Source organism: Miniopterus natalensis, chromosome 14 (assembly GCF_054644295.1).
Source record: "Miniopterus natalensis isolate mMinNat1 chromosome 14, mMinNat1.hap1, whole genome shotgun sequence".
NCBI classification, from domain to species: Eukaryota; Metazoa; Chordata; class Mammalia; order Chiroptera; family Miniopteridae; genus Miniopterus; species Miniopterus natalensis.
In genome coordinates, this window is record NC_142094.1 from 17342244 (window position 1) to 17356980 (window position 14737).

At 44.8% G+C, this 14737-nt stretch overlaps 1 protein-coding gene across 5 annotated transcripts in view; it reads left to right on the forward strand.

Moving 5' to 3' along the window:
* KCNMA1 (potassium calcium-activated channel subfamily M alpha 1) overlaps positions 1–14737 on the forward strand; it is a 661836-nt gene that overhangs the window by 507466 nt on the left and 139633 nt on the right. For all 5 annotated transcript variants that reach the window (XM_087824300.1, XM_087824299.1, XM_087824298.1 and 2 more), the window contains exon 15: positions 4185–4294. In XM_087824300.1, coding sequence (XP_087680426.1) covers positions 4185–4294 — 110 coding nt within the window. The remainder of the gene's footprint in view (positions 1–4184; positions 4295–14737) is intronic.

The window sequence follows — 14737 nt, forward strand, 5'->3', positions numbered from 1 at the left end:
GTCATGGGCTCCAGGGTTTACGGTTTTGAGTGCTTGAGGATCTTCTGATCTGATAGTTCCCCCTTAGGTGCTTATATACAATAAACCTTTCCTATCCCCCAAATTTTAGCATCACTGCTTCCCTATACTTACCCTGTCATCACTAGCAAGAGGTAATAGGGCAGGTGACTGAGAACATGAACTCTGAATCTTGTTTGCCCCACTCATAGGCTTTGTGACCTTCAGTAGGTTACTTAACCTCTCTGGGCCTCAGTGCCGTCATCTGTTAAAGGCGAACCACAATGACCAAACTCGCTGCACCCCCTCTAGATCTCTTTGTACACCATCATTTTCTCTGTGTTAAGCACAGTGTTTTAAACACGACATTTTTTACACGTCTTTTTCCTTTCCTGAGAATGCATTTCATTACTGCTGACAAAGATAAAAGGAATGTGCACTTCTGATTTTGCTTTTCCAAACTAAGTCAAAGATTCCACTCTTGAGACACAGAAACGTAATCCGAACAAAAAGATATAATTGAGACCCTGGCCTCTGATGAAGATTTGAGGTTCTGTTGCCTGAGTTTGCGACACACGGCAGTGTCATAGACCGAGTGCTTGCTCCCTGACTGTCCTGATGGGATTGGCCCATTCCTGCCCTAGTTCTCTCACAACTTGTCATTCTTGCCCTTAAGTATTAAAGCATCTCCATATTAATTACTGATTCTCCTGCTCTTATGTTGTACATGTGTGTGTTTTTTAAATTTGATTGTGATAAGTATATCATAACATTTACCATCTCAACCATTTCTAAGTGGTGTGTTTTTTTTTGGCGGTTGTTTCTTTTGTGTGTGTGTGGAACATTTATCAGAAACTGAAAAACATGTTGACTCATCCATATGAAAACAGTGTTAAAGATATTGGAAATCTTAAAAAGTTATGACAATGAATTAAACTCCCCAGAATGTATACAGTCCATTCAGTGTTACCATATCAGTACTGTAGATACAACCTGAGAGTCCGTATATGGATGTGGAAGAGGCATTTTGCTTTCTAAAAAGTTGTGGATATTTTTTCCCAGCTTTTTTGACTTTTGGTCCTTAAGCATTTCAAATCAGCCACAAAGGCAAACTTATAGGAAAATAAATGTGGAAAAAAATTAGTAAAAGTCAGATGTATCTGGTCAGATATATCATATCCAGATATATCTGGTGCTTTTTCCAGCACAGAGAAAAATATGGGGAAATAAATACTAGTTTAGATAAGATTTTACCAGTAACTAGAACAGGTCCTAAGTTATACAGTATACTCAATAAATATTTGCTGAATGAACAAATCAGTGAAACAAACAATTTTTGCTAAGTTTAAAACAAACATGCATATATTTTGTCCTACAAATAATCTGTTTCTACTTGAAAAAGTTTAGTGACTAACCTACAATAAAATTTGCTCCAAAGAGTAGCTCTATTAGGACATAGAGCCACGAAAATACTAACCATACCTGAAAGAACCATATGAAACCCAAATTAATTGAGGAGTATCACAAATAATAAAAAATAATTGAGATAAAGGTTCATATTTTCATTATTATTATTTTTAATTCTCATCTGAGGATATTTTTCCTATTGCTTCTTTAGAGAGAGTGGAAGAGGGGGGCAGAGAGTGAGAAACGTGGATGTGAAAGAGACACATCAATTGGTTGCCTCCCATATTTGTTTCTACCAGGGCCGGGGACAGAGCCTACAACCAAGGTACAATCCCTTGGCTGGAATCAAACCCAGGACCCTCCAGTCCGAGAGCTGACACTCAAACCACTGAGCCAAACCGGCTACGGCTATATTTTCGTTATTTTTAAAAATCAACTGTAATATTTAAATTAGCAACACAGGCAACACATTATAGAAGGAACATCCCTGCCCTGGCCAGGTGGCTCAGTTGGTTGGAGTGTTAACCCCTACACCAAAAAGGCTGCGGGTTCGGTTTCCGGTCAGGGAACGCATTTAGGTGGGGGGGTGTCCATCCTTGGGGGGCACATACGAGAAGCAACTGATTGATGTTTCTCTCTCTCTCCCCCTCTCTAAAAATCAATGAACATATCCTCGGGTGAGTATTAAATAAATAAGTAAGCAAGTAAATAAATAAAAGGAATGTCCCTGCTAAAAGAACAGGCCTAATTCTTACTAGAATACAACTTACTCATAAAGTTCTACTATGAGAACTTGTAATTGGCAGTCCCTCATATAGTATCTTCTTTACCAATAAAACATTTTGATAATATAATGCCCAAAATATTTTATATTTCAAAGTATTTACTAATGCAGACTATGCTTTCTTCAGATTAGTTAGAATTAATAACCTTTGCTTGTAAAGCCAAGCATATCTTTTTTAAATTAAATATGTTTTTATTGATTTTTAGAGAGAGAGGAAAAGAGAGGGATCGAGCCCGCAACCTGGGCATGTGACATCTTGACCACCAGGACTCACACCATGACCTCTTGGTTCCTGGGTTGACGCTCAACCACTAAGCAACACCAGCAGAGCAAGCATATCTTTTATTTGAAAAAATTTAATTTGAGGAAATTAAGAAGTTTGTGCTTAGGCTAAGCACATTGCAGTTAATTTTTTAAATCCTACAGTTTAGCAGTAGAAATGGTTGAGCGCCTTGTTTTGTAAAGACCCCACCCTGGGGAAGACCAATTTGCAGATAAACAGCCCGTACCCAGCCGCGCTGCATCGCTAATGTGCAGCGTGTGGGAGTAGGTTAGGAGCAGCTCAGACTAATGAGGTTAACCGACACAATCTAATCATCCAGGCTGCTCTCAGAGCAGACAGACATCGCAGAAGCAGGGAGCATTCCCTTTATTTCTAAATCGTTTCTGGTTTTTGTATTCCAGAGTGCCACCAAGTAGATGGTAGGTGTGCACTTCCCACTGTTTCCAAGACGCGTTCAATTTCAAGCACTGCAGTTTTCCAGTTAACTTACCGTTGGGCCACAGGCAAGATGCCTTTTAATTCAACATCTGCCCAAGAAATTATCAAGAGCCACTTCCTGCTGCCTAGGAAGCTCCCTCTCATCCTTCCCCCTGATAGAACCTCTAGTGGCAGTGAACTTGGCAGGCAGAAGCTTACGGATACCCAAGGCCTCACAGCCTGCCTGCGTGGGGAGCGGTGAGCTCACCTATTTCCAGAGGGGCTAAGCATTCACTTGTTGTAATTCACCTTATAATTTTTAAAGATTGATTCCAGGGTGAAAGTCTTTTCAGAAATTCCTAGCATGAAGAGGGTTGCTGGGAAAACCGGTTGAACTTGATTAATTAGAGAAAGACCCCACATTTTAATCAAAATTGGGGTAAGACCTCTCTGAAATGACATTTTACTTTTTGTATTCAAGATGGGGGTGGAAAAATCTTTTTTTTTTCCCCGAAGTAGAAATAGGTGTATTGTTTCATTGTAATAGATATGCTCATTGTAAAAGCCTTCAGACAATAGAGAATCTGTAGGGAAAAAGCGTCATTCTACATCTCAGACATTTTGGTATAAAGTGTTTTGGTATAAAGCTTTCTAGATTTTCCTATGGCTTTACAAGCATTCAAATAATTACAGGGCATTTTTTAAAAACGAAACAGGGCGAGATTACACACACTATTTAGTAATGTGCTTTTTTACCTAATTTCTATATTAAAATCTACATTTTCATCATAACTTTTAACAACTTCTTTGTATTTCATTGCCTAAACAAACGTACCATTTGTGGTTATTTCCAATTTTTCACAAATAGAAAGGAGGTTCTTATACATATGTCTTTATATACTTGCCTACTTGTTTCTTTCCCATGAATACCTAAAATGGAATTGTATAAAAGAATATGGACTTTTATACATTTTGATAACAATTGTAAAATTGCTCTCCAACAAATTTGCACCAGCTTACCTGCTCCCCAATACCGCAGGGAGTGCCCGTAGCTCTGCACCCTTGGGAATCACACAGGTTTAAAAAGAAGTGGTGCTTTAGAGGGGACACACTTCTAGTCTGTGAATTTGGGGCCATGGAAAGCTTGTGGGCAATGGGTTTGCGTGCCTGGCTGCCGAGGAAGGTCACCGTCACGTAACCGGTGCATTCATTTGTTTGCAAGATGACAGAACTCAAGTTTTCATTTTATAGCCCATGGCCGTTGTCTTAAGCCCTCCTCTTGCTCTTTTTCTTCAGATTGAGGAAGACACGTGGCAGAAATACTACCTGGAAGGAGTCTCGAATGAAATGTACACAGAATATCTCTCCAGTGCCTTCGTGGGTCTGTCCTTCCCTACTGTTTGTGAGTAAGTGACCACCGACCACATGCTCCTTGGCTCCCAGGGATATTGAGTGGGCCCCTTGCAGGAAAGACTCCCGCCTCTGTCCAGCAGTGGGGACACTGAACAATCAGGGACTGTCCTGTGTGTGATGAATGGGAAGGTGGGAGCCATCATTTGTACTAAATTAGAAACTGAATTTTTCCTGTATGTCTTGAATTATGCTCCTGTGAGGTAGACACATCTATGAAGGGGAGGCGTGAACCCGTGTTTCTCTGATTTTACTAGCAAATCTTCCTAGCCCCTTGATGAAAGGGATTTTAATCCATCTTTCAATTAAGTCATATCTGAGAAGCCGCTGCTCAAAGTGCGTTCTTGATTTTGCTAAGGAAATGCAGAGCCACATGTACCGGGAGACCTTGAAAAAGTCCCCGGCATGGACCAGTGCCGGGTTATAATAAGAAGGCTCAGCTTCCCCCGACGCTGGCTCAGCAGGATGGATCTGAGCAAGGCAGCCCCAGCTGGCCATCGCCCCTTGAGGTGGAATAGATGATCACCTAAAGGGTATGACCTCAGGAGCTTCAGGTGGCCCGGACTCCAAGGCACTCCCACCAAGACAATGCCTCAACTTCCCCACTTAGAATCTCAGATGCTGGGTCTGAGTCAGACAGGGGGCTCTGTTCCCTGTGAAAACACAAACTCCCTGGGACCGTGGAAATGCTCAGGTGGGTCCACTGACGCCTTGGCAAAGGGTTCGATAGACTCGTTCTCACTGATACCAGCTGGGAAGAAACGGGAATCTGGGGAGCCACTGAGCTGAGGAAGAAAAGCTGGCCCCATGTGCTGCCTGCCTGCCTGGAAGCCAAACCAGCATCTGGAAAGGGAGCTCTGAGGAGGACGGGCCTGGGGCTCTTGGGTTCCCCTGTCTCACAGTTCTGCTCTGTGCACTGCGGCGAGGGGACAGAGCTTGGGGTTTACCTGGAGACGCCTGTCAGTGAACAAGCACAGCAGGTGCACTCGGCCTGTCCCTGGGCCCGGACCCTGAGCAATCCAAAATGGTTTGGCTGTTTACTGAAATTTCTCACCCTGCCTTGAAGCGAAAGTTTAAATGCTAAATGGACTGGAAAAGTGAATAGGTAATTGATTCGGAAGAAGCTATTTTCTGAAAATGGATGCCCTGTTGTAACTCCCATGCGCTCCTGTCTCTGAAAGCTGTTTCTCTTTCTGCCACGGAAAGACCTTAACTGCTCAGAGGCACTGCGGCCTGGAGCAGAGGCTGCCCCTGGGGAGTTTCTCCACCTCGGAGCCTGGCTCACCTAGGATAGGAGCTCAGGGGAATTCGGGACTTACAATAGAAGCGGGTTCTATAAAAAGGCAATTGTGGCCTCCTGTACCTAAGGAAGGGGTAGTGTGGCACACGGCAGATCCTGGAGGGCTCCTGTGGCGTGGGGGGCATTCGCAGGGAGCCTTCGAAGCTCCCCTCCTCGGTTGTCAGTGTTCCCTGGCTTGACGGGTGTTTGTCTCTAGCACGAGTGCTCCCTTGAAAGCCTGCTTTCCCACTGCTTCCCTCCTGGCCTCCACAGTATTTCATTTCTTAAAACTTAGCTGCTATTGTTTCAAAATAGAAGTATTTAACATAAAAAGTAGATTTTTGAACTCTCCTGAAAATGCGCTGAGCCAACGCAGGACTTGCATTTCTACCGAATGCTCCTGGCTCCGGGTTGCTGTAAGGAAGGGTTTAGTGCAGGCCCTCCCCTCTCTGGTCACCTAAAGGAGGCCAGGTATGCACCTCCAGGCCCTGTGGACATGTGGCTTGCTAAGCCTGACGCCTGGGGCAGTGTGAAACTTCACTGCCCTTGGGGCCAGCTCAGGCGTGGGACACGGGTGCCTGCTGAACACCTTTCCCCTGATGGATGTTCAAGTTTAGCACACGTCCCAAAGGAGGAGCAGAGCCCTCAGACACACCTTGTTGTCAGAGAATTTAGTATTTGTTCAGTACGGTGTCTGGAACACAATAAAACAAAAAACCTTCGGGTGCGAACCAGAATGTGCTCAACTTAGTGCTATTATTCGTTTAACACAACGATACAGCAGAGGTAGAAATAATCAATAAAGGAAGGACATTTAATGAGATTTAGGAACATCCCAAAACATTGAAGCTCTCCTCAAGCATTTGATTATCTGGAGGCTTAATTATCTGTGTTTTCTACTTTAAATTAAAGAAAAGCCATAATTCAAAGTTACCAGCAGTTTAATGATAACACTCTTCAATTCAGGTTAATTAAAGCGCAGCCGTAATTAGAGTGTGGTGCTGTATATCACCGGGCAGGCGCATACGTATTTTCATTACAGTGAGAATTGGCTATTCAATTTCAAGATGACATAAAGGATGCCAAAGTATATTTTAAGCTGTTCCATGTAGACGAAAAAGAATTGGGGAATATTCTGGGTGTAATAAAGCACAGATAAAATATACAGATTTTCAGAGCCGTTTCTGTAATTATGCACCACATTAAAACAATAACGCAGCACATAACATCTTAAAGCATAAAAGAAATAAATCTACTCTTCCCCCAAGCTGGCGGAATGCCCCACTGCAGGGTGGGATCACAGCACAGGGGAGCTTGGTGTTATCTTAGAAGCTGGGAGAGTTATTCTGGGAAAAGACAAGGGTGAAACTTGAGGCCTTTTCCCAAGAGAACAGAATGGGGGAGGAAGAGAGGCAGGAGAGTCAGAAGGCCCCCCAAGGCAAGCTTTTTAAATTTTTCAAGTGGAGAGACGCTCTCTCTTGTCTTAGGGGGTGCATACCAGCTACAGACTTTGACTTCTGGGCCTCAGCTTTGTTCCAAAAACAGTAACTAATTTAGATAAAATACAGTATCATTTTTAAATATTTCATTTACATTTTCTTATCGAATCCTCCTAACAATTCTTTTATTTAGTCTCACTGTCCCTGGTTTATAAATGAGGACCCTGAAGACGTTGGTGCCCCTTCCCAAGCCACCTCGCAGACAAGCTGCAGAGCCAGTGTTCCAACGCCAGGCCTCGTGCAGTTGGGAGCAGCCTGGAGTAGCTGCTAGATGAAGGCTGGCTAATTAGGAATCTCCTGGGGAGCTTATTAAATGGAGAGGTTTCTGGGCTACATCTTCAAATTTTAATATCTAGGGTAAGGCCCCTGAAATTTGCATTTTTTACAAACAAATCAGGTGATTCTGATTCAAACTTTGATGACCGGGGACTCTCACGGACCCCGCTGCTCCACACCACAGCCTGGAATAACCTGTGCTTTTCCCCACTCGGGGCTCAGACACTGGAATGTTTCTCTCCGATTTTAGCCGAATCATAGAGGTCTGGGTGTGCACATCTTGCAAGCTAAGGTCTGGGCCTCTGTGTGAGCTTCCTGGCCATCACTCCTCCTCCAGGTAGGGTTTTCTGCAGTCTCCAGGGACATAGGAAGGAGACTGCACTCCAGCACGCCAGGCAAACCACTGACCGCTCTCCCCACTCCCCGTGCCTAATCCAGAGCAGTACAGAAAAACCACGTGGGGTGTGAACCCACGGATCATAAAACCCACCAGGGATCATAAAAGCAGTTTCAGGCTGGGGAGAAGGGATACCCACTAAATGCAGAGAAGCCCAGAGGAAACAAGGAAATTCAGGATGCAACACTCAGAGCCGCCTCCTGGAGGTCCTGTTCTAGACCTTCCCCAGTTTGCCCTTCGGGTGTTCCTTTTAAGGGCCAGCAGCTCCTGAGCATTTACCCCTGGTTTTGCACAGCTGGCTTGCTCCTGGGCCCATGTGGCAACAAGATCAAGGCAGAGGAGCTTTGGGGTCTGAAGGAGGGGGCGCCGTCCGTTGTTATCTGAGCACCAGGAAACCACCTGTTCCTTTCCCTCCCTCCCCCACCTTCCTCAGCAGGGCACTCTGGGAGGTACAGGTGGCCAGTGCCCAGCCAGAAAGCAAGGGACTGGGGTACAAGGCCATGTTTCCCACGGAAGTGTCCTGCTCTTGAGCAGTTCACATAATGGGATGCCATGGGATGTCATGGAGTGTGAGCCGTGGAGTAGCAAAGGCCACAACGGTCAAACTTCCAGGTCAGCCATATGCTGGATATGTGATTTGGGACAAACTATTTCATTTCTGCAGACCTCCTTCCTTTGATAGTTACCAGCTGCCTGACCTCAGACTCAGTACCTACCCGCAGTTTCCTAGTCTCTGAAATGGGAATGACATTACTTACCTCTCAGATCCAGCTGATGTCCTTTCCCCTCTCCCACCTCTCCTGGTCCTCCCACTGCCCCATCAAATAAGATGTAAGGACAGAGGAAGAAAGAAATCCACTGTGACATTTTCAGGTTATATTTACTCTCAGCCTTCAAAAAATTCTACCATCAGTCACCAGTCAGTCAACTGAGTAGATATTTAATGAATGTGAGATATTAGCACCAGTGTGCCAAGCACGGTGCCATCTCTAGAGGAACCTGCAATTAGATTTGATCAAATATATGCACAGCAAAAGATTAATAACAATACTGGTAAATGCCAAGTAAAGGAGTTTGCAGTTTCACTAAGGAAAGTAATCCCCATCCTCAGGTAGAGCTGAGCACCTATCGATAAGTTTTGTTAGATGGCTGTAAACAACAGAAGATGGATGCTGAGAGTTGCAGGGAAACAGAGCTCCCTGGAGGCTGGGGTGTGACCAGGAGAGGCCTCCTGGAAGAGATGACACCTATCTGTGCCTTGTAAGAAGGTTGGATTCAGTGAGGAAAGAAAGAGGGAAGAGGGGATGCTGAGTGGCAGGGCCTCAGGAGGTGGGAGCCACACAGTACCACGCAGAACTCCCTCAACACCCCAGGCTCTGAGGTTTTCCAACAAGAGCAAATTGGTTTCACCTTTAGGTGCGAGGAGGAGACAAGCACATATCTTTTTTTAAAAAAATGTTTTTATTGATTTTAAAGAGAGCAAGGGAGAGAGAGGGTGGGAGAAACACCAGTGTGAGAGAGAAACATTGTTCTGTTCCCTCCCATATGCACCCCTACCGGCAATCGAACCCACAACCTGGGCACGTGCCCTGACTGGGGATTGAACCCGAGACCTTTCGGTGTATGGGACGCTCAACCAACCGAGCCATACTGGCCAGGGCCAAAGCAGATATCTTTTGACATGATATTTTCAGGGGCAAATAGTGATAGTGTTTTTATCATGAGAACTAGCAGACATGAGGATACACCCTTGCCTCCAGGTAGGAAAGTGGGGGCCCAGGGGAGAGGAGGGAGCCGGGGAAAGAAGGGCCCAGGGGACACCACGGATTCAGAGGCTCGGCCTCAGGAACACTGCGCTGCAGTTCTGAACCTCACTGTGAGCATATTAGTCCGTCATTCATCACTTACAAAATATAAAAGCTTAATTGTATCAGGTTTTACAGCTCAGAGGGGATTAGGACAAAAGAGGTATTTAAAATATAGTCCATGTCCCCCTGCAGCTGCTGGAGCAGCTAAATTCAGACTTGATGTGGAGAGTTTAATGCCTGGGTCACTTGGGGAGCTCTGATCAGATCTGCACGGTGCTAAAGGGTAGGAGCTTCTGAGCTGGTTTAAGGCAGTTTGGGGGCTGGGGCAGAGTCTTCGACCCCTTCCACCTGCATTCGGGGTCTTAAACATTCAGAAAATCATGCTCGTGTCCTGTGTTGTTTTGTATGGGCAGATCTTTCCAGTGAAGTCACTTGGGGAAACTTAAAATTTAAGGCTGCCTGGGGACAGCTGGGTCTCCTGCCCCGTGAAAGCCACAGCTAGTTTAACGTGAGCTCTGTGACATCAGCAGTCTTTAGAGAAAGGCACCCACATTTGAACACGGAGTAGGAAGAAGCGGCTGACCCCATTGTTACAGGATAGGTGTATTTAGCCAGACTGCAGACATGAGCATTTTACTGAAATTTATGGAAAGACTAAAGTCTCAGCTCTAAACATTATTTTTCCTAAAAGAACTGGCCCTATTCATCTAATTACTTGAGAGTATTGTAATTAGGACTAAACATACATGAATATGGATAGGAATGCGTTATTGATGGGTTTTCTACTACAGGGACCCGGAAGGTGACCAGTGATCCTTGTACATGCTAGTGAATAAATCAGTAATCGTAACATCTATCCAAACCCCTAGCTGAAAGCTATAGAGGCAGTGGCAGGTCTAGAATTCTCTACAGGAAGGGTTGGGGGGGTGGGGGGTAGTCCAGTTGGAAATGGGATGGGGTGCCATGGCTTGCCTTGATTCTGGGCACTCACAGTAAACACAGTTTACATTTCATGTTTCTGATTAATAATAATAGCAAAGCTTTCTAAAATACATTCATTCACGTTTTAGGCAAAGGCTAATTGTCAGTATCAAAGAATAATTATTTTTAAGTTTAAGTGTCATAGGTATGCTAGGGGAGATCATTGTGAGTGTGGGTTTATCGGAAGGCCAGCTGTCCTGAAGGCTCCTAGCTCCACCTCTGTTAAAGCTATTGGGATCTAGAGTCTGCATAACAGCTCCATGAGTGTTTTAAATTACAAATCACTTCCATTTCCTTAAATCCTTCAGTTTCTTTTTTTTAAAACTAGATGTTTCCATTTTGAGAGCCTATCATTTTAAATCAAGGCTCCCAAATGTGAATCTTTTTCATTCTGGCTCCTCGCTCCTGATCCTGAAGGTCTGGTTTCCCAAAGCCCACTGTTTACATCTGCCTCTTCTCTGATTAGAGGTCTCAGCCTGACATTCTCAGGGTCCCTCTGGGTAACTGAAGATGGGTGGGTGCTCCCTGCGGAGCTGGGTTTGGAGGGAGCTCTGAGAGCTGCCTCTCGGGTCTCACCCACCTCAGGCCTGGCTCCAGGCCACGCATTCTTCCTGAGCACATTAGAAGGTGCAAACTCTAGGACAGGTTTCTGTGCTTAATTCACACTAGCCAGCGATCTTTCTAGTCCAGGGCTGATTTAATGGCAAGAACAATTTATTTCCCTCTGGGTAGGTAGAAACAGTTGGACTCTAATTCTTAAGAGCCTTTGCTCAGGAACATCTGGGTTGAAACTACTATAGTTAACAGATGATGCTGGCAGTTAAAAAACAAAAAAAATAGGGCTTTGTATAATGTCGTTGTCAAATTGGGTAGACCTCTACTTAATAGTTATCAAGAAAGCAATCTAACTTGTTATTACAACAGTTTTATTGCAGATTGCTGGTTTAAGACCTTTTTGTGTTAGTGGCATTTTTTTTTCCTTAAAAAGAAAAGTCATTTCTATTCCCTTCTAATTATTTTTGCAGCCAGTGACAGCTTCCTGCATTGGACACATTGGGACATTTTATTTTCGAAGCCAAGAATTAAATGCTTGCTAACTTATGGCTGATTCCATCCTGTTTACCACACGGTGAAAGCTCTCTTGCTTCTTTCTTACCCCTGCCTCGCCCTCGGCCCCTCTTCTCACCCACTCTGTCCTGGGCACATTAAACACGGCAGCCTGAGTAAAGCCATGGAGTGGCTGTGAGGGCCGGAGGAGCGCAACCCAGTTTGCTTTACCAAAAGAATGGTGTCGAATGATGCAAGTAAAACGTTTAACCTCAGGGCATCGAGCTTGGGTGGTCTGAAGGCACATTCTTGGGGGCGAACTCCTTGTAACAGGATTTGTAGAGGGTACCAGGGGGCATTGCTATTTGTATCTTAGATTTGTGCTTACGTCGGGGCATCGTGGGTTGAAGGCAAAAATTAGATTCTCAGAGCACATGGCTGCTATTATTTCCTCTACCCCCCCACCTCAGTCTGTGTTCTTTTAAAGAACAGGACAAGTTAAGAAGCATCTTGTTCCGGGATTCCATACTCACTTCCAAGCCCCTTCTGCCTAAATGAGACTTTGCCAGTTTGTCACTTTATCTCTTCTGTATCATTCCAGCAACTCGTGAGGTTCTGCTGCTCATTCTTTCATACATTTATTTAATCAGCATTTATCGAAAGCTTGTGCTTTGCACTTTGCAAAATGCCAGGGAGATGAAGCTCAGGGAGCAGAGAGATGCATGAATAAAGGATTACCACACCAAGCCACACCCATCCCCCTGTTTACTCGCTTGGATCTGGTGTTCCCCAGTGGACCCCAAACAGAGGCTGCACCTCTGCTGCAGCCTTAAGCCTAGTATCCAGGCATTGGCCAACCCTCTGTGGCAGGATCTAAGGGAAAACTGATTTTAACAAGGGGAGGCATGGTTCTGCTTTCATTGTAAATAGTAAATTACTTAAGATTGGTATTTTGCAAGCATCCAGATGATGCTCTTAGAGTGGGGATTAAAAACTTAGATGCCTGTAGGGGGCAGTTAGCAACCAGGAGTGAGAGCTGAGACAAAAGGGAGTGGTGGGGACTGTGGCACATTGGAGAGCACCTGTCTCATCCAAAGGGGCAAGTGCTTTGCAGCTCCAATCGCTGTTAGCCATACAAAATGTAGCTTCAGTGTGGCCATATCTGATTTGTCTAGGAAAGCCGAAAAACTAGTTTTTATATGAAATCACCTGTTGGTATCTAATGCCAGTTAAAAAACAAAAAACAAAAAATGCTGTTCTGACCAAACAGAATAGATGTGCATGTTGGGCTTCTGGCCACCTCATTCCCTCCGTTTTTATGAGAAACATCTGTGCAGCACTCTGCACTGAGACTTGATTTCCACTCTTGACATTTCTACATAAAAGTTGTTTAACCTTGAACAAATTGCTTCATTTCCACTTTTGGCTTTTCTATGTGAAGGCCATTTGACCTTGAGCAAGTTGCTTTCCCATCTTTGGACCTCGGTTTGTCACCTGTATGAGAAGAGCAGGACCAGCCTCGAAGGGCCTGAGTCTCAAAACCTGTGGCTGTGACACTGTTTGTTTACTTCACTCTGTCCCCCACCGCTTCGTTGCTTTGGCCAGTGAGCAAAGGCATGTTTTGGGTTAAAGAGCTTCTCAAAAAGAGGCTTCTATGAAGTAGTATAAAGTTATCTTAGGGATTTGAGTGTTACGAAAGAGGCCTCAGAGATCTGCTACCATAGCTTCTGCTAGGTTAGGAATGTGCACAAGGCCACGCAGATTTTATCGACTTTCCTGCATTATAAAACTCCCTTCTTTTTATATCTTGTTGGTAAGTGGCATCGTAGTATCTTGGAGATATTATTCATTGTTACTATGAACCATTTTTTCCCTTCTCACCTGCAGGATCAGGTTGTTAAAGCAATTAAGATCCTTGATCCCATGAACTACCAGAATCCCATATCGGAGTGGCCGTTACTCATAGAATATCAGCAAATTGGCCTCTTCACGATTGTGCTAAGTTAAGATCAGGCTCCTCTTTGAGGTTTTGGCATTTAGCTGTTATTTACATTAGCAAATGGTTACTTAATCTTAGTAATTTGGTTCCACAAATATTGCCTAAGCCATCTGATATTTTAAACAGCTTAAGCTCCAGAAGTAACAGCCCCATAAAAGGTGCGTGTTAGCAGTGTTCTGTGGGACATAAATTAAGAAGAGCATTTTTCCAGCTGTAGCTGGACTGGTGTTTCAGCAAACTGCGTCATCAGCATAAAGCCCAGGTCATTAGAGTCTGCTGGCAGGAATCAGAAAACCTGCAAATCACCGGAGAGCCCCAGTACGCCTGCCTGGAAGTGGTCCTTTGAAACCCGACTGTCTGTTGAAAGCAGTGTGGAGGACCATGACCTCACAGGCATGATGAGCAATTGGTCTGATTCCCACCAGAGGGCGTGAGGCCTTCATCAGCACTTTACCTGTAAGTAACACATCCACAAGTCCAGCGCATCTGATTACAGCATCTTGCTATTTAAAACCAACCCGGAGCTTCCCATCCCGCTTGGCGTAAGCTGCAGCTGCTTGCTGTGGCCAACGAAGTCTTCTGATCTTGCTCCAGCCTGACTCCCCGAACTAGTCATTATCATAGTCATCATTGCTGGTGCTCAGGTACCCCAAGCTCCTTCCTGCCTCAGGGCCCTTGCACTTGCTGTTTCTACTCCCTAGGATGCCCTTTGCCCAGATCCTCTCATTGCCTGCTCCTTCCCACCATGCTCCAGTGCTGTGCTCTAGTGACACTTCTTCAGAGTGGTCCTCCTGGACCATCATAGATAACCTGCTTTTCCAGTTACTCTTTTATTCTCTTAGGGGTTTTGTTCTCTGCATAGTACTTGTCTTCCTCTGGAAGATCGTTATTTATTCACTTGTATATTTGCTTATTGCCTATCTCTGTCAACACAAAACAGGCTTCCCTGGGGATAAAGATGTGGTTCATCCTGCCAAGTGGTAGCCGGGGACCTTGGCACGCTACATGAGCTTTCTGAGCCTTAGCTTCGTCACCTGTAAAATAGAGATATCAGTAGAAGTCTGAATAACTGGGGTGATGTTTCCCTCTAAGGGTTGTTATGGGGATTAAATGAAAGCACCAAGAAAGGCCCTGACCTCTGACCCAGCATCTC